Below are 20,439 nucleotides of genomic sequence, written 5' to 3' on the forward strand. Positions count from 1 at the left end.
TGATAGAGGGAGGAAGGCTGGGGGCATAAATGAAATCAGAAAGAAAGATAGATGTTAAAGATTGAGATGGTATAATCTAGGAATGCCTAGAGTGTATAGTAATAGAGACTAAATGTACAAATTTTAAAAATGCTTTTGCATGAGGAAGAACAAAAGAATGTCAGTACTGCAGGATGCTGAAAACAGATGGTAATTAATATTTTAAAATGTCACCTTATGTGTGAGACTAAAGCAAAAAATGTTTATTTGGTACAAAATTTATATTTTGACTAGTGCATTTCCTAATATAACTTATGTAGATAGTTTGATTGAACACCATAAGTACTTGGAATCTCAGGTAGGACATGAGATTTGGTAGGTTTGCCCAGAGTGATGCCCCGATGAATCCCAGAGTGATTCGATCAGTGAGTGGAAAAGTATTTGCAAAGCCCCCTTTGGGGAATGGGGAGAATGGGGAGAAATTCAACTTCCCCAAGTTGAATTCTTGATATTCTCACAAGCAGTGTGGACAACCAAAGCTATAGGCTGAGCCCCCAGTCTTGGGGTTTGTTCGTATGAAACAACCCCACAAAGAATAGGTCAAGTCTACTTAAAATTTAGGCCTAAGAGTCACCCCCAAGAGAGCCTCTTTTGTTGCTCAGATGTGGCCTCTCTCTCTAGCCAACACAACAAGCAGTCTCACCACCCTCCCCCTCTCTGCGTGGGACATGACTCCCAGGGGTGTGGACCTTCCTGGCAACGTGGGACAGAGATCCTAGAATGAGCTGAGACTCAGCATCAAGGGATTGAGAAAAACCCTAGAATGAGCTAAAACTCAGCATCAAGGGATTGAGAAAACCTTCTCGACCAAAAGGGGGAAGAGTGAAATGAGACAAAGTGTCAATGGCTGAGAGATTCCAAACAGAGTTGAGAGGTTATCCTGGAGGTTATTCTTACGCATTGAGTAGATATCACCTTGTTATTCAAGATGTAAGAGAGAGGCTGGAGGGAATTGCCTGAAAATGTAGAGCTGTGTTCCAGTAGCCATGTTTCTTGAAGATGATTGAATAATGATATAGCTTTCACAATGTGACTGTGTGATTGTGAAAACCTTGTGTCTGATGTTCCTTTTATCTACCTTGTCAACAAATGAGTAGAACATATGGAACAAAAATAAATAATAGGGGGAACAAATGTTAAAATAAATTTAGTTTGAAATGCTAGTGATCAGTGAAAGCGAGGGGTAAGGGGTATGGTAGGTATAATCTTTTTTTTTTTCTGTTTTCGCTTTATTTCTTTTTCTGAATGAATGCAAATGTTCTAAGAAATGATGAATATGCAACTAAGGGATGATATTGTGACTTGCTGATTATTTATGTTAATGTTTTATTTCATTTGTTAAATTTTTTAATTAATTAAAAAAAAGAAAAAAATGGGTATCTGAATTATTTTCTTTTTTCATTGTAGCAGTCCCAGTTGTTGTCTATGGAGCCCCACCTCTAAGATATGGAGCCTTGCCTCCAGGATATGATTCTCCACCTCCAGGATATCAAGCTCCCCCTCCAGGATATCCAGCCCCACCTGCAGGCTATGAAGCCTCACCTGGGGGATATCAAGCTCCACTTGTAGGATATCAAGTGCCCCCTTCTGGCTATCAAGCCCCACCTGTGGAATATCAACCGCCCCCTCCTGACTATCAAGACCCACCTGCAGGCTATCAAACTCCACCTGCAGGATATGGAACCCCACCTGCTGGAAATGTGGCACTACAGTCTCCTGGAAATGAGGCTTCTCATCCTTCTGCCTCATCTCAGACCCATTCTCCATCTTCAAAGATATAAACTTTGAAGAGTCATCAAGCAAAGTGGCACCCTAAAATTCAAGGCAGGATGAGAAGTGGGAATCAGGTATGTGATCATACCAGGGTCCAGGGTAGTTCTTTCTAGCTCTGGAAGGGCAATGTTAGGGGAAGGGTGGAGCTTTATGTCCAAGCCTAGATTTTTTTTTTTTAATTTTACTTTATTTTGTATTAGAAAACTTGTAGGTTTACAGAAAAATCATGCATAAAATACAGCATTCCCATAAACCAAATCTAGATTTTTTTTTTTTTTGAGTGCATGGTCCAGGAATTGAACCCGGGTCTCCCACGTGGAAGGTGAGCATTCAATTACTAAACCACCTATGCAGCCAAAGCCTAGATTTTACAAGTAGAGTCAACTCTTGATTAGCTGGGCTAAAGAAGTATAATTACAGGGATAATTCCCTAATGATTTGGTTGACATTGGGCTATATTTATTTTTTAACATACCTTGACTGTAAGCATGGAAAAAGCTTCCTTCCTCCTTACCCTCTCACCTAATTCAAGAAACATTTATTATGCTCAGTTTACTGTGCATTAAGAAATGTGTTAGAATTATCTGTTTAAATTATTTATATTGGTGAAAGGATGGATCAACCTAAGTTTCTAATTTTGAAAGGGGAGTTTCATAAATCATGGTACATCCATACATTGGAATGTTATGCAGCCATTGAAAATGATGTCTTGAGGCAATAGAGAGGCCAAAAAACTTCTGAAAAGATGTTCAATTTTACGGTTTTAGGGAAATACAATTTAAAATGAGGAACTATTTTTATCACTACAGATTCACAAATATTTAAAAGATTGGAAAACTCAAGTATTGAGAAGAGTGTAGCAAAAAGGTTATTTTTATACACCATTAGTGGGCATGTAAATTGGCATGTCTTTTTAGAACGAAATTTGCCAGTGCCTTTAAAAGTTAAAATATATCTATCTACTCTTGATTTAGCAGTATCACATTTCAGTATCTATCTGAGTAATATTTGTACTTGTAAACAAAGATGCACGTGAGAAGATTTTTATTACAGCATTGTTTCTGAGACCACAAAATTAGAAATAATTTAAATGTCCATTAATTGGAACATTTAAATAAATTATGGTATTTATCCATACTACATATAGAGTAGTTAAGAATGCGATCAATCCATAGGTACTACATACAAAATTTTTAGTACACTGTTAAATGAGAAAGCAAATTGAAGGGAAGTATATGCTACAGTAATTTTCAATCCCATCAGACTAAACGCTCCCTTTGAAAACAGATATTTTGTAATGTTCCTTTACTGCATGGAAATGAAATTTTTTTTCAGTTGGAATCCATATAATATTGTTAAGGTAATATAAAGAAGAAATGATAGAAAAAATAGTTTATAATAAAATATTGTTTTAATATGTCAATCTTAGATTCCACTATAGTAATTCACATTAAGTTTTATTCAATTACTTCACATCATGAAGTCATTGTGTACTCACCCATTTATGTAGATTTACCATATATATATGCACTAGAAATTGCCATTGGCAATGTTGCTTTCCAATGTTGCTTTTCAAAATAATTATTATGAGCTATCCTTGACAAGTTTCCAGATAAAACAAAGTTTGGTTTTCCTCTGATTTACAGTGGTTGAATTTCTGAAAAATTCTGTATATATTAAAATCATATAAGACAGGATAATGTGCTATGCTCAGATGATTTTTTTTTTATGCCCAGATGATTTTAAACATGCTTTTCACTGACATCAATAGCCAGAGAGCTATTTGAAAGTCATGAGGGATGACAGGAAAATTGATCTCTTACCCATTAAATGCCAATTGTGAAAAACAAAATGTGCCCCCCCCCCCCCCATTTTGTAACTGCCACTTGAAGGGCAGTATCACCCTACCAAGAACCACTATTTTAGGCTATTCTAGACTATTCCAAAGTTTTCAGCCCCTTCAGAGCTCACAATTCTCCTGTTCTGACCATTTTTCTAATTTCATTGGCCTTTCCTTACTTTCTTGCAGGTTCACCCAGTGACTTAAAAGTGAAGCCCTAGAAACATACAAAGTATTCTTATGTATCATATAGCAAGAGGGTTTCAGAAGTTGTAGTATGAAATATCACAAGACCTAGAAGACATTCAAATTAGTATTTTTTTCTATCCATAGTTTGTATGTAGTTAAGATCATATTACCAACTGTGTTTTACCAAATATTGCACAAATACTGTCATTGATTTTTAGGAACTCTTCATAAATATTGATAGTGGCTACATGATATTCTGTGACATGGTTGCACCATAACATATTTTCTCAATCCCCTCTTTTAAGGTATTTGAGTTGTTTCCAGGTTTTTACTATTACAAACTGCATTGTGAGTGACTTCTCTGTGTATAGAGTTTTTCTGAATTTTGGATTATTTCCTTAAAAATGTACAGTCATTGATAGTCATTGATTGATCCTTATTGTAATAATTGGGAAGCCAATTGATCCCACATTCCAGATAATTTTAAAATAGCCTTGCCCCAGGAAGTCAGGTGGATCTTGATGAGTGTTTTGTAGAAAAGGAGGTTATGGGTTAAATATATTTGAAAAAAAATCTGGGTTAAATGAAGTAAACTGTTTTATTTTCTTCAGGACTTCTCAGAACTTTGAATATTACTAATGTATATCATAAATCTCCAAGAGGGAGATTTCAAAATGATTTTTAAATATTTTTTCAAAATTATTTAACTTCATGGTATTTTATTCACTTAAAATTTGGGGAAATCTGTTATTTAGTGTAAGAAATTTTGGGAAACAGTCTTCTAGAATGATGGTATATTAGTAGAATGGACTTTAGGGTCTCTGGAATATACTAAACCTTAAAGCTCTTTCCAACAATGAAGACCAATCAAGAAGTCCCTTCTTCCTCTCATTTCAAGGAGGAACCTTATTTTTCTCCTTCAAAAAAAAATTCTTGAATAATTCTTCTTTTCTCATTTCAAAACCACAGTTCATTGTTGGTAGGGCAAAAGTGGCAAGGAGAGGAAGAAAGGAGATATTTTCCAAATTAGAGCAGAAATAAGGTTCTTATCAGTTTCTGTTGAAATATGACTGTGAGATGGGAAAAGTTTCAAGGGGTGAAGCATCTTTTATACTGGAATAACTCGATATAATTGATATCTAGGATACATTTTCTTGGACTAGAATTCTAAAAGGGAAGAAGCTAAGATTTTCCCTTCTGCTCTTCTTTATAGTTATACTATACCAGCTGGATTTGAAGTCAGGTCCCACTACCTAGATAGGGTAATAGACCCAAGTCTCCTGAGGGTGGGGAGCAGGACCTAAGTGCCCACGCCTTGGGAGACTCACAGATCTCAGTTCCTTCCCCATTCCCAGGTTCTGTTTTCCCAGGTATGCTGTTGGTCTCTGTCCCCTCCACCCCTGTAACTTGGGTGTAGAGACGGCTCAGCTGGTACAGGAAAGCAAGAATCCCTAGTTTTTCATGACCTTATCCCCTTCTCCAGACCAGAAGGTGTTGCTGCATTCATTGTCTTAATGATTCCCCCTGAGTAAAAGGTACTTAAAACTAATGAAGATGGGTTTGAGAGGGTCAGTGACTATGCCAAATGGCCTGCCCATTTATTAACTATCTGCTCATCTGTGTCCCCTGCCAGGCACATAACATGTTTAATTTAGTAACCCAGCCAGGTGGGTGCTGGGATCCCAGTCTCATAGATGAAGAAACTGGGGTTGACAGTATAGTAAACTGCCTATGGCCACACAGCTGGCTAGTGACAGGCAGTATTTAAACCTGTTTCCCCTTTCATTCACATGCAAAGTTATTTATTGAGTGCCCTTTATGTGCCAGTTTTGGGCACTTGAGATATCAGTGACCTACACAGACAAAAATCCTGCATTTGTGATGCATACATTCTAGTAATAATAAGCGTTAGTCAATAAACTTAAGGAAGTTATATGATATATTAGAAAATAAGAGCTATGGGAAGAAATAGAGCAGAGTAAGGGAGATTGGGAATTCTGGGAGGCTGGCATAGGGATGGATTGCATTAGGGGAATTTTGTTGAGATGACATTTGAAAAAAGACGAAAGATAAAAGAGGTGAGGGAGCTAGCCATGCAGATATCTGGGGAAGAGTGTTCTAGATAGGGGAAACCATTGTAAAGGCAGCTTCATTCTAAGTTGCTTTTTCCTATGCTCAACACCTCAAAACACAGATGAATGTCAGGAGGCCCCTATTCTCAGGGAAGATGCTTGAAAGAGTTGCAGGCCAACCAGAGCAGGAGAAATTGAACCAGTCCACCTAAAAGGCTTGGGGACAGGGACTGATTTCTGGGTTCTCATTAAAAGCAGGCCTCCTCCTGAGCATGTCCTGAGGAGAAAAGAGAAGATAAAATAACCAAAGAGGCTGGAGTCACCATGTTTTTACATGCTTGATTAAAGTCTTCCATTCGCACACCTCTACCTAGCCTTGTTTTCTCCATTTCCGAGGGGCTCTGTGATCTGCGTTGCCTCATGCCAGACACTGTGGGACCACCAGTAGGGCAGCTTGAATGTGGCCTGCCTCTTGCCTTCCTGGCTGGACTCTGCACTTGTCTTGCCGCAACCTGTTCCTCATCTGGTTCCAAGAAAAATGGATCATCTCTGTGCAGACGTCTCTGAAATTGTTTTGATGGAGCATTTGCCTAAGTAGGGGGAGACTGTTATCTGACTCTGTTTGGAGGGGGAGGTCAGAATAAATTGACTTGAGAGCTTATGGGCTGACTTCTTGTTGTTGTATGCCCTTTATGGTGTCCTGGCCTTCCTAAGGTCAGTTCAGATCAAACATTTATTGAGCCTGCCCTGTACCAGACCCTGTACACTGAGGAATCTGCTCTTATGCACAGAGTGCCCAGAGATAGACAATTTCCTTACATTTCTCAAGCATTCCCACCCCTAAAGTATCTGATGGGAGCAGGTAGGAACTGTGCTTTCCAGGTGGTCCCCTGTGAAGACTGTGTGCACCTGCATCTGTTGGCCTGCTCTCATGATCTTACTTGCCCAAGTTCTCAGACCCTTGTTTGGGCCTTGGCAAACCTCAATTTGGGAACCATTTTAGAAATATTTCTGCTCAAGCTTGGAACTCTCCCTTGGACTCAATTCTCTCATTATGCCTGTGGCTTTTAGTGATGGCCAGTAGGGGATACTTGTGCTTCCTGACTTATGCAGTGAGAGAGGTCTGTACAGGGCTTGGAGGAAGGGCTTCTGAGCAGGCTGAGGTGATTCCACAGGCCTCCTGGAGGAGGTGAGGCCTATGCTGAGTTCCAAGGACAAGGGGGATTTAGCCAAGTGAAAATGTGGGTGAGGGATAGGTAGAAGTGTTAAACAGGGGTGGAGGTGTGAGGCTGGAGAACTCAGAAGGGGTCAGATAGTGAGAGGCCTTATGGCTTTGGGTTCTTCTTGAAGACAATCAGGGCCTTGGGCTTCATCCTGAAGACAATAGAGAGCCATCCAAACGTTTTGAGCAAGGGGGGAATCTGATAAGATTTGCATCTAAAAAGGTGGTGTAGAAGCTGGACCGCAGGTGGAAAGACCAGTGATCAGCTCTTGGAAAGGTCCAGATAACAAAAATGAGGGCCTGAACTAGGACTGTGGCAGAAGCAATGGCAGGTGGATGAGCAGCGAAGACCTCCTTATTTCTGGCCTGGGCTGTGGGTGAGTGGCAGTGCCAGTGATATAAGTAAGGAGGATGGGGGACAGGGCAGCTGGCCTCCAGTGCCCTAACCTGGAAACCAGGAAGGCATGGGGCATAGTCCTCAACTACAAATCTCCCTGCTCCCTTTCCAACCTGATACTTAAAAGGATGATGAGGGATGGTGTTCTAGTTTGCTAGCTGCGGGAATGCAACACACCAGACATGGATTGGCTTTTTTTTTTTTTATTAATTAAAAAAAAAATTACAAGAAACAAACATTCCCAACACATACACTCAGCAATTCACAATATCATCACATAGTTGCATATTCATCATTATGACCATTTCCCAGAACATTAGCATCAATTCAGAAAAAGAAATAAAAAGACAACAAAAAAATATAACAAACAGAAAAAAAAAATTTACAGGCCATACCCCTTACTGATTCCTTTCATTGATCACTAGCATTTCAAACTAAATCTATTTTAACATTTGCTCCCCCTATTATTTATTTTTATTACATATGTTCCTCTCTGTTGACAAGGTAGATAAAAGGAGCATCAGACACAAGGTTTTCACAATCACACAGTCACATTGTGAAAGCTATATCATTATACAATCATTATCAAGAAACATGGCTACTCCACTGATGCTATATTTGTTACACTTCTTTTTCCCCTTTTGTCAAAATGGCATTGTTGATTCCATGATGCTGGGGATAGGCTCATCCCTGGGAGCCACCTCCCATGCCACTAGGGAGACTTTCATCCATGGATGTCATGTCTCACATAGAGGGAGGGCAGTGATTTCACTTGTAGAGTTGGGCTTAGAGAGAGGCCACATCTAAGCAACAGAAGAGGTCCTCTGGAACTAACTCTTAGACATACCTATAAGTAGGTTAAACTTCTCTACATACATAGACTTCAAAAGAGCAAGCCTCAAGATCAAGGACATGACCTATTGATTTGGATGTTCCTAATATTAGATATAGTATCAGAATTTCCCCCCATAGTAAAGTTTAATAATTCCATATTTTTTCTTCCATCCCTCAAGGGACTTTGCCAATACTTTTTGACTATCTGCTTAATGTTTTCTGAGATTTATCTAGGCATTATATTAATATCTACAAGATTAAAGGCCCTCATCTTATTCTGGGCTTTCTCTATTTTGATGGAATGATCTATCCAAAGAAGTGGAGTTGGATTATGTCCTACGGAAAGTTTAGGTTATGTACAAAATAAATCTCTATTGCTTTGACCTCAAAGAGTAGATGAAGTTCTATAATACGATGCCTTCCTTACCCCTGTATTCTGAGCTAACTTAGTCCCAGCCTGATTGGCTTTGTTCCTATATCTAACTACCAGGTTATACATACATAAAACATGCTCTCAAACTCCAGAAATAACAATTACTAGCCCAGAATAAATGTGACTGCTGTAAGAGCTCACAATCTAAGCCCCTGTTTCCTTATAAGTATTTTCTGCATGAGACCATACAATATTTGGTCTTTTGTTTCTGGCTTATTTTGCCTCACCAAATGTCCCACAGGTTCAATCACAATGCTGCATGCCTCACAAATTCGTTCCTTTTTGTACCAGCACAATATTTGATCATATCTATACATCATCATTCACCAGTATACTTATCAATCAGTGCATCCTGCAGTCCTCTCCGTTCATTGGGCATCATGTGTAATGTGCAAAGTCAACAGTCCCTCAAAACCCCTAAATTTTAAACAATTTCATTGTTCCCAGGAGAAAGATAACCAATAAACACACCCTCACCAATTATAAAACCCAAATGGGCCCTTAATTCTTGTCCCTCACCCCATTATTTACCCCAGGTATTGTGGTACTTTTGATGTTTTCCTGTTAAACATAGCCCATAGCATGCAAAAGCATTTTTCCTTCTATACCCCAAACTTACACACTCTTCGTGCAAGATTCATACCTTTGCAGTAGTTCATGCAAGAACTTGTTTATATTTGTAATGTTAATCAGTGGGACAAATGGGTCTGTACAATCCCTTTCAGTCATGTTAACCATCAGTAAGGTAATATTACTTACAGACCCACTAGTGAATTGCCTTCACTTCTGTATATTCCCTTACATTTAATTTCAACTGCATTAGCTAACCTCCACCCATCTCTTGCTTCCATATATCTCTGGATCCCCTAAATTCTGTATTATAAGCCTCTAATTTTAACTTTACCCTGGTTATAAAAGTGGAATCATACAATATAAATCATTTTGTGTCTGGCTTATTTTCCTCAGCATTATGTCCTTAGAACTAATTCATTTTGTCACTTGCTTCAGAATGTCATTTCATGATACTGCAGCATAATATTCCATCATAAGTATATAGCACATTTTGTTAATTCACTCATGTGTTGATGGGCACTTGGATGGTTTCCATCTTTTGATGACTGTGAATAAATGCTGCTATAAAAAAAAAAAAAAAGAAACATGGCTACTGGAATACAGCTCTACATTTTCAGGCAGTTCCCTCCAGCCTCTCCATTACATCTTGGATAACAAGGTGATATCTACTTAATGCATAAGAATAACCTCCAGGATAACCATTCGACTCTGTTTGGAATTTCTCAGCCATTGACACTTTGTCTCATTTCACTCTTCCCCCTTTGGTCGAGAAGGTTTTCTCAATCCCTTGATGCTGGGTCTCAGCTCATTATAGAGTTTTTCTCAATCCCTTAATGCTGAATCTCAGCTCATTCTGGGATTTCTGTCCCACGCTGCCAGGAAGATCCACACCCCTGGTAATCATGTCCCACGTAGACAGAGGGAGGGTGGTCAGACTGCTTGTTGTGTTGGCTAGAGAGAGAGGCCACATCTGAGCAACAAAAGAGGTTCTCTTGGGGGTGACTCTTAGGCCTAGTTTTAAGTAGGCTTGACCTTTCCCCTGTGGGGTTAAGTTTCATATGAACAAACCCCAAGACTGGGGGCTCAGCCTATAGCTTTGGTTGTCCACACTGCTTATGAGAATATCAAGAATTCAACTTGGGGAGGCTGAGTTTTCCCCCGTTCTCACCATTCCCTGAAGGGGACTTTGCAAATACTTTTCCACTCACTGATCAAATCACTCTGGGATTCATCAGGGCATCACCTGGACAAACCAACAAAATCTCATGTCCTATACAAAGTTCCATGTACTTAAGGTGTTCAATCAACTATCCGCATAAGTTATATTAGGAGATGCACTAGTCAAAGTATAGATTTGGGGAAAAAAGTAGATAAAACGCTGTGGCAGCAACTGGATCCTAAGGTGCCGGGCCGACCCACCAGACCCGAGCCTTCTGGACCTCCTTTCTGAGGGAGCTGCGAGCAAGATGTGGAATAGTGGATTTGACAGCTATAGCAGCTCCACCTATGGCAGCGCGGGTGGCTACACGCAATCCCCTGGGGACTTCGGATCGCCGACACCTTCTCAAGCTGAAAAGAAATCAAGAACCCGAGCCCAGCACATCGTTCCTTGTACCATATCCCAGCTACTTTCTGCCACTCTGGTTGATGAAGTGTTCAAAATTGGGAATGTTGAGATTTCACAAGTTAATATTGTGGGCATAATCAGACATGCAGAGAAGGCTCCAACCAACATTGTTTACAAAATAGATGACATGACAGCTGCACCCATGGATGTTCGCCAGTGGGTTGACACAGATGATGCAAGCAGTGAAAATACTGTGGTTCCTCCAGAAACATATGTGAAAGTGGCTGGCCACCTGAGATCTTTTCAGAACAAAAAAAGCCTGGTAGCCTTTAAGATCATGCTCCTGGAAGATATGAATGAGTTCACCACACATATTCTGGAAGTAGTCAATGCACACATGATGCTGAACAAATCTCACAACCTGCACTTGGCAGGGAGAGCACCTATCAGCAATCCAGAAATGGGTGAAGCAGGGAACTTTGGTGGAAATAACTTCATGCCAGCCAATGGCCTCACTGTGGCCCAAAACCAGGTGCTGAGTTTGATTAAAGCTTGCCCAAGACCTGAAGGATTGAACTTCCATGATCTCAAGAACCAGCTACCACACGTGAATGTAGCCTCAATCAAGCAAGCTGTGGATTTCCTTAGCAACGAGGGACACATCTATTCCACTGTGGATGATGATCATTTTAAATCCACAGATGCAGAATAACTGGATCTAATTGGGTACCTGAAATATTTTCTAGTTGGATCTAATTTCACAATCTGTTGTCTCCAATTGTGCATAAGTTTGGCCAGTTGACTTCTAGGAAGTAGGTTTTATCTATAAAAAGTCTCAACTGACATCCTTCTGAACTTATTGCACTTCTCTTTGTCTTGTTTTGTTTTAATTTTTTGAAGCTCAGAGGGAAATAGGCAATTATCAGGAATATAAACCAGGACAGAATTTCTTGAAGAAGATACAAATAAGTTAGTTTACATCAGGATAGATGGAATTGGAAGAGAACCTACCAAGAGAGTTGGACAGTATTACTTAAATAAATGCTCAGGAGCTTCTATTCCTAAAATGTTTCTCGTTAAGGCAAAATGAACAGGACTAGGACCTATTGCCAGAGAGCTAACCAAAGGACAGCTAACCTTTGCCTGTCTTTGTTTCCCACTTTGGTTATATGGAGTTACTTTCAGAATTGCACTGTCATTCAGCCTATTGTCTTGACTGCTGCTGAAAAGCGTGTTTATGAGAATATGAGGTTCTGGAGTGGTAGCCTCTGGAGCAGGGCAGAAGAATACTTATTTTGTACTGTTTTGTAAAAATATGTGCATCCATTTGTTTAATAAAAGAGTTTCCTCATTGCAAAAAAAAAAAAAAGTATAGATTTGTACCAAATAAACATTTTTGCTTTAGTCTCACACATTAGTTGAAATTTTAAAATATTAAGTACCATCTATTTTCAGCACACTGCAGTAATGACATTCTTTTGTTCTTCCTCATGCAAAAACATTTTTTTAATTTGTACATTTAGTCACTATCATTATACACTCTAGGCATTCCTAGATTACACCATCTCAATCTTTATCGTCTATCTTTCTTTGTGATTTCATTTATGCCCCAGCCCTCCTCCCTCTATCCTTCTCATATGCAGCTTCATTCAGTGTTTTAACATAATTGTATTACAGTTAGGTAATATTGTGCTGTCCATTTCTGAGTTTTTATATTCAGTCCTGTTACACAATCTGTATCCTTTCAGCTCCAATTACCCAATATCTTACCCTATTTCTATCTCCTGATGGTCTCTGTTACCAAGGAAATATTCCAAGTTTATTCACTAATGTCAGTTCATAACAGTGAGACCATACAGTATTTATCCTTTTGTTTCTGGCTAATCACACTCAGCATAATGTCCTTAAGGTCCATTCATGTTATTACATACATCATAACTTTATTCTGTCTTACAGCTGCATAATATTCCATCTTATGTAAATGTCACAGTTTGTTTAGCCAACTGTCTGTTGATAGACATTTTGGTTGTTTCTATCTCTTGGTAATTGTTAATAATGCTGGTATAAACATTGGTGTGTAAATGTCCATTTGTGTCCTTGGCCTCGTGACCTTTGAGTAGAGACAGCATATAGATGGGTCCTGTTTTTTCATCCATTCTGCCAGACTATGTCTTTTGATTGGAGAGTTTAATCCATTAACATTCAGTGTTCTTACTGCATGGGTAGTACTTTCTTCTACTATTTTGCCTTCTGGATTTTATTTGTATTATCTAATTTTCCTTCTTTTTACCTTTACTCATAGTCTTCCTTTCTACACTCTTCTCCACACCTCTCTCTTCTGTCTTCGTATCTGTCTCTAGTGTTCCCTTTAGTATTTCTTGCGGAGCTGGTCTCTTGGTCACAAATTCTCTCAGTGACTTTTTTGTCTGAAAATGTTTTAATTTCTCCCTCATTTTTGAAGGACAATTTTGCTGGATATAGAATTCTTGGTTGGCAGTTTTTCTCTTTTAATAATTTAAATATATTATTCCACTGTCTTCTCGCCTTCATGGTTTCTGCTGAGAGATCTGCGCATAGTCTTATTGGGCTTCCCTTGTATGTGATGGATTGCTTTTCTCTTGCTGCTTTCAAGATCCTCTCTTTCTCTTTGACCTCTGACATTCTGATTATTAAATGTCTTGGAGTATGTCTATTTGGATCTATTCTCTTTGGGGTACGCTGCACTTCTTGGATCTGTAGTTTTAAGTCTTTCATAAGAGTTGGAAATTTTCAGTGATAATTTCCTCCATTAGTTTTTCTCCTCCTTTTCCCTTCTCTTCTCCTTCTGGGACACCCACAAGTATATTCATGCGCTTCATATTGTCTTTCAATTCCCTGAGTCCCTGCTCATATTTTTCCATTTTTTTCCTATAGTTTCTGTTTCTTGTCGGATTTCAGATGTTCCATCCTCCAGTTTTGAAATCCTATGTTCTGTCTCTCGAAATCTACCATTGTAGGTTTCCATTGTTTTTTTCGTCTCTTCTACTGTGTCTTTCATTCCCATAAGTTCTGTGATTTGTTTTTTCAGACTTTCAGTTTCTTCTTTTTGTTCTTTCCTTGCCTTCTTTATATCCTCCCTCAATTCATTGATTTGGTTTTTGATGAGGTTTTCCATGTCTGTTCGTACATTCTGAATGAATTGTTTCAGCTCCTGTATGTCATTTGAATTGTTGGTTTGTTCCTTTGACTGTGCCATACCTTCAGTTTTCTTAGTGTGATTTGTTATTTTTTGCTGGTGTCTAGGCATTTAATTACCTTAATTAGTTTATTCTGGAGATTGCTTTCACTTCTTTTATCTAGGGTTTTCTTGCTGAATGAATTTGTTGTCTATCTGTTCTTTGACATTCCGTTCAGCTTTATCTGGACATTTAGCTTAAGTTTTGTTTAACAGAGGAGAATTTTTCAGTTCTTGTTTCTTGCCCTGCTTGTGTGGTGCCTTTCCCCCCACACACACTTAGGAGGATCTACTTAGATATTATAGACCCCAGCCAGATTTTCCCAGACCAAACTGGCCTCCTATCAGGAGGAAAGAGTCACCTGCGTCGGTTCCCTGAGGGTGAGACCCAGCAGGTTGAAAGACTTCCCTGTGAAGTCTCTGGACTCTATTTTTCTTATCCTGCCCAGTATGTGGTGCTTGTCTGACTGCAGGTCCCACCAGCATAAGATGATGCTGTACCTTTAACTTTGGTAGACTCTCCCTGCTGAGGGCATGGTGGAGACAGAGGAGAGGTTGTAGGCTGGTTTTAATGGCTTCAAATTACCAAGCCCTGGTGTCTGAATTCCTTGATGGAGGGATTCCACCTGGGTGGGGCTTCACCCCTCCCCCAGGGAAGGCACAAGCTCCAGATAAGCCCCCACAGGAGCTCACTTCTGCCTATGCCTGGGGCAGTTGCAACCTGAAAAGTCCTGCCGCTGTATCCAGAGGCAGTCAAGCCTTTGTAGATACACAGCCACAAAAACCTCTGTTTCCTTCTTTTTTTTTCCCCCTTTTTCTGTCAGTCCTGCCCCCTTGGCGCCGGGGCAAAAATGAGCAACCTCCACTTTTATCAGGTTCACCTAAGCTGGGGGCCTATTTTTAGTAGTCAGAATTTATTAATTAGTTCCACAATTGGCATTTGATTGTGCCCAGTCCCTGCTGCTGGTAAAGTCCTTTCCTTTCCCCTCTGTGAAGGGGCCTGTGGGGGAGGGGCGCCGGCCGCCGCAGCTTTGGGAACTCACGGTTCTGGGGGGTGCTCGCAGCCGGTCCAGCTGGTCAGATTAGGGTACGCTGTGTGTCCAGTCACTACTGTGGCTCTGGGTACTGTTCTGTACTATTTCTGGTTATTTAGTAGTTGTTCTGGAGGACGAACTAAAATGCACACGTTGTTAAGCCGCCATCTTGACCCGGAAGCCACAGATTGGCTTTTAATAAAAGGGGATTTATTTCATTAGTTCTTCAGAGGAAAGGCAGCTCACTTTCATCTGAGGTTCTTTCTTACGTGGAAAGGCACAGGACAATCTCTGCTGGCCTTCTCTCCAGGCCTCTGGGTACCAACAACTTTCCCCGGGGTGATTCCTTTCTACATCTCCAAAGGCCTGGGCTGAGCTGCGAGTACTGAGGTGAGGTATGCTGAGCTGCTTAGGCTGTGCTACGTTGAGCTCTCTCATTTAAGCACCAGCCAATTAAGTCAAACATCATTCATTGCAGCAGACACGCCTCCTAGCCGACTGCAGATGTAATCAACAACAGATGAGGTTCATGTAATATTGGCTCATGCCCACAGCAACAGAACTATGTGCCTTCACCTGGCCAAGCTGACAACTGAATCTACCACAGATGGGGAGAGCTTATTACTTCCCACAGTACTTTAGATGTTTGGGGGGGTCCCAGGTTTAGTGGCAAAAACCACCACATAGAAAAACCTGGACCTGAATAATAATTATTTATTCAGGTACCATTCTGAATGCTTCCCATAAATTATTAGCTCATTTAATTCTCGAGCTATGATCACAGTTTACAGAGGAAAGGAAGCCCAGAGAGATTAAAGTAGCTTGCTCAAGATTGTGCACTTGTAATTGTAGAGTCAGGCTTTAACTCTAGGTTGTAAAATAGATGTCACCATATGCAGCTTGCTCTCATTCTATAAACTGGACAGTTTTTTAAATGAGGAAATTCACTCCAATTTAGTATATTGCACATCCAAGGCAGTATAGGAGTCAAGTCAGTCAGTACACATTGCCTTTGTTTCAATTCTCTTGCATTTCCTCCCTGAGGAGATAAAGGTCTCTTTCAGCTGCGAAGTCAGTTTTTGTAGGAGCCCCTTCCCCATATGCACCCTACCCAAGCACTATCTAGGAATATTTTCCAAGATCTGGTTTAATGTGTGTTTTAGTCTGCTAAGCTGCCAAAATGCAGTATACCAGAAATAAGCTGGCTTTTAAAAATGGAAATTCATTAGTTTACAAGCTTACAGTTCTGAGGCTGTGAAAATATCCAAATCAAGGCATCATCAAGATGATACCTTCTTTCTGAAGACAGGCTTATGGTGATTCTGTACTCTGTCAGATGGCAAGGCAGATGGTGCCATCTGCTGGTCTCTGCCCTTTTCTTGGTGAGTAGGCAGTCAGGGAGACCTTCCATGTTTCTGACCACCTACCTTCACCTGCTTAGAACCTGAAGATGTGGTTCTAAGTTCCTGAGTTCCTCCCACCACCATCACCACTTGTAGCCCCCATGGAGCCATACTTAGTTCTGGGCAGTTCCTTGAACACACATCACCATTTATAGCCTTTGTTCTTGCATATTCAACACCCCCCTCTACTCCCAAATTGATCTGCAGAGCACCTGTTCACCATTTTCGGCTCCTCTTCTGAGGCCTCTCTTGGCTCTTCCCCTTCCATCTCTACCTCTCTGTCCTGTGTCCTAATCAGGTGTCAGTCATTGCTCCTGTCACCCTTTGCTGCCATCTTAGGTGAGTCATTGCCTTTTCTAGACTGCAACCTCCCTGAAGGCAGGAGCCCTGCCTTAATTCAGGCCTGATCCCCAGTGTCCAGCAGAGTGAGTGTAAAGATGGAAATGCCCATATTAGGAAGGGGCCGTCAGAAGAAGGGGGAACCAATGTAGATAAAGATTTAAGATAGATACCATCCAAATGGAATTTATCCTCCTTGCTTGAATCTTTTCTTTTTGAGATATAATTCACATACTGTAAAATTCACCATTTTAAAGTATACAATTCAGGGAGACTATACCAATATATTTTTTTTATGTATATTCACATGGTATGTAACCATCACCACTATCTAATTCCCAGAACATGTTCATACCCATTAGCAATCACTCCCCATTCCCACCTCTCCCATTTCCTGGAAATCACTAACCTACTTTCAGTCTCTATTTCAGTCTCACAGTATATACCAGCCATTTCATCTAAATGGAATCATAATATGTACTCTTTTGTGGCTGGCTTCTTTCACTAAGCTTAAGGTTTTCAAGGTTTATTTTGGGTTGAATTGTGTCCCCCAAAAAGATACATTGAAGTCCTAACCCCCAGTACCTTACAATGTGACTTATTTTGCAAACAGTTTTGCAGAAATAAGTTAGTAATTAGTTAAGACGAGGTCATACTAGAGTAAGGTGGGCTCTTGATCCAATATGACTTTTGTCCTTATTAGAAGAAAGACTCAGAGACAGACACACCCAAGAAAGAAAGTTGTATGAATATGGAGACAGAGACTGGACATATGCTGATACAAGCCAAGGAATGCCCAGGATTGTTGGCCATCATCAGAAGCTAAGAAGAGGCAGGTAAAGATTCTTCCCTAGAGCTGTTGGAGAGAGAATGGCCCTGCCATCACCTTGATTTTGGACGTCTAGCCTCCAGAACTGTGAAAGAATAAATTTCTGTTGTTTTAAGCCACCAAGTTTGAAGTAATTTATTTTGGTGGCCCTAGGAAACTAAGATAAAATTCATCTATCTTGTAGCATGAATCAGAACATCATTCCTTTTTATGACCAAATAATATTCTACTGTTGAGAATATACCATATTTTGTTTATTCATTCAACAGTTGGTGGACATTTGTGTTGTTACCACTTTTTAGCTATTATGAATAATATATTCTTAAGTATTTTTTTATTCTGTTGTAATTGGAACTGTTTTCTTAATTTCATTTGCACGTTGTTCATTGTTAGTGTATATAAATACAACTGTTTTTTGTATAGTGATCTTGTATCCTGCAATCTTGTGGAATTCATTAACCCTAATCGTTTTTGTGTGGATATTGTAGGGTTTTCAATATGTCAAGTCATTTGGATGCCTTTTCTTTTTCTTGCTTACCTGCCCAGGCTAGAATCTCAAGTACATGTTGAGTAGAAGTTGTAAGAGCAGACACTTGTCTTATTCTTGATTTTCAGGGCAAGTTTCAGACCTTCACCATTAAGTATAATGTTAATTTTCTGTGTTTTCTGAAGATGTCTCATCAAATTGATGAAAGTTCTCTTCTACTTCTAGTTTGCTGAGTTTTATCATGAGAGTGTGTTGAACTGTATCAAATGATTTTCTGCATCTATTGAAATGATCATGGGTACCCCCCTACCTTTATTCTACTGGTTTGATATATTACACTGATTTTTTTCTTTTTTTTTTTTTACATGGGCAGGCACCAGGTATCGAACCTAGGTCTTTGGCATGGCAGGTGAGAACTCTGCCACTGAGTCACTGTGGCCTGCCCAACACTGATTGATTTTCATATGTTGAATCAAACATGAATTCCTGGAATAAATCCCACTTGGGTCATGATTGTATAATCCTGTTTATATGCTGCTAGATTCAGTTTGATAGTATTTTGTTGAAGATTTCTGCATTTATATTTATAAAGGATATTAATCTGAAGTTTTGTTTTTGTAATATCTTTTTCTGGTGTTGGTTTTAGGGTAATATTGGCCTCATAGGATGAGTTATGAAGTGAAGTGTTCCCTTCTCTATTTCTTTTCACAAGAGCTTATGAAGAACTGGTTTTTATATGATAGAATGTTTACATGTTCTTTAAATGTTTGGTGGATTCACTAGTGAAGCCATCTGGTCCTGGACTTCTCTTTGTGGGAAATTCTTTAATTAGTGAGTTAATCTCTTTAGTTGTTATACATTTTGATTTTCTATTTCTTTTTGAGTTAGTTTTTGTAGTTTATATCTTTCTAGAAATTTACTCATTTCACATAGGTTATCTAATTATTCAGCATTCAGTAGTTCATAGTTTTCTTTACAATCCTTTTTATTTCTCTGAGGGCAATAGCTTTGCTCCCTGTTTCATTTCTGATTTTAGTTGAGTTTTTTTCTTGGTCAGTTTAACTAAAGTCCTGTCAATTTTGTTGATTTTTTTCAGAGAACTAATTTTTGGTTTTGCTAATTGTCTCTATTGCTTTTCTATTTTCTGTTTATACTTCAATCTTTATTATTTCATTCCTTTTGCTTGCTTTTGGTTTAGTTTGTTCTTTTTTTCTAGTTTTTTTTAAGGAGAAGTGTTAGGTCATTGATTTGAGATCTTTTTTATTATAGGCATTTACAGGTATTATTTCCCAAAGAGGACTATTTACCCTTCATCCCCTAAATTTTAGTATGTTGTATTTTTGCCTCCAGTTATCTCATAGTATTTTGTGATTTCTATTTTGATTTCTTTTTTGATCCTTTGGTAATTTAAGGGTGTTGTTTCATTTCCACATATATGTGGATTTCCTTTTTTTTTCATTGTAAGTTAATTTCCTTTTATCAATTCCTAATTTCCTTCCATTGTGGTTATAGAACATACTTTATTTTCATTCAGACCTTTTAAATGTAGAAACTTGTTTTATGGTCTAACATATGGCCTATCCTGGAAAGTGTTCCAGGTATATGTGAGAATTGTGTGTATTCTACAGCGGTTGGATAAAGCATTCTATGTACCTTAGTTCTAGTTGGTTTATACTGTCAAGTCTTCTATTCTTGCTAATATTCTGTCAGTTATTCTATCCATTATTGAAAGTGAGAAGTCTCCAAATATTGTTGAATTGCTTATTTCTCCTTTTAATTCACTCAGTTTTTGCCTCATATATTTTTGGGCTCTGCTATTAGGCGCTCTGCTATTAGGTACTCCAGTGGTTTGAACCTGCGTGCATCCAAAAACATGCTCTTAAATGTAATCCATTCCTATGGGTGTAAACCCATTATAAGTACAACACTTTGGTGAGGTTACTTCAGTTAAGATGTGGCCCACCTCAATCAGCATTGGTCTTAATCCTATTACTGAGTCCTTTATAAGCAAAATAAAATCAGAGAAAAAGAAAAGCCAGAGGGAGCAGCCAGAAGCCTAACATCAATGGAACCTAGAAGAGAAAGCAGAGAACAGGAGACGCTGCTATGTGCCTTGCCCTGTGACAAACTAAGGACCAAGGATCTCCAGTAGCCAGTCCCAGGATGTCATAGTCTTTGGGGAGCAAGCATCACC

The 20,439-nt window shown here is 39.3% G+C and overlaps 1 protein-coding gene and 1 pseudogene across 9 annotated transcripts in view; both read left to right on the plus strand.

The window, feature by feature from the left end:
• Positions 1 to 17,891, plus strand: part of WBP2NL (WBP2 N-terminal like) — a 116,862-nt gene extending 98,971 nt beyond the window's left edge. For 3 of the 9 annotated variants that reach the window (XR_013179331.1, XR_013179330.1, XR_013179324.1), the window contains 2 exons: positions 1,447 to 1,886; positions 6,169 to 6,574. Coding sequence is in view for 1 of the 9 variants with exons in the window: in XM_077169028.1 (XP_077025143.1) it covers positions 1,447 to 1,510 (64 nt within the window). In the remaining 8 variants the exon portion in view is untranslated. Of the gene's footprint in view, positions 1 to 1,446; positions 1,887 to 2,093; positions 2,135 to 6,168; positions 6,575 to 17,632 lie in introns of those variants that run through there. The other 6 variants (XR_013179326.1, XR_013179329.1, XR_013179328.1 and 3 more) reach the window with 6 other exon arrangements.
• Positions 10,464 to 11,844, plus strand: LOC143691061 (replication protein A 32 kDa subunit pseudogene; annotated as a pseudogene).
• Positions 17,892 to 20,439: the final 2,548 nt, after the last annotated feature.

This window comes from Tamandua tetradactyla, chromosome 7 (genome assembly GCF_023851605.1).
Source record: "Tamandua tetradactyla isolate mTamTet1 chromosome 7, mTamTet1.pri, whole genome shotgun sequence".
Taxonomy (NCBI): Eukaryota; Metazoa; Chordata; class Mammalia; order Pilosa; family Myrmecophagidae; genus Tamandua; species Tamandua tetradactyla.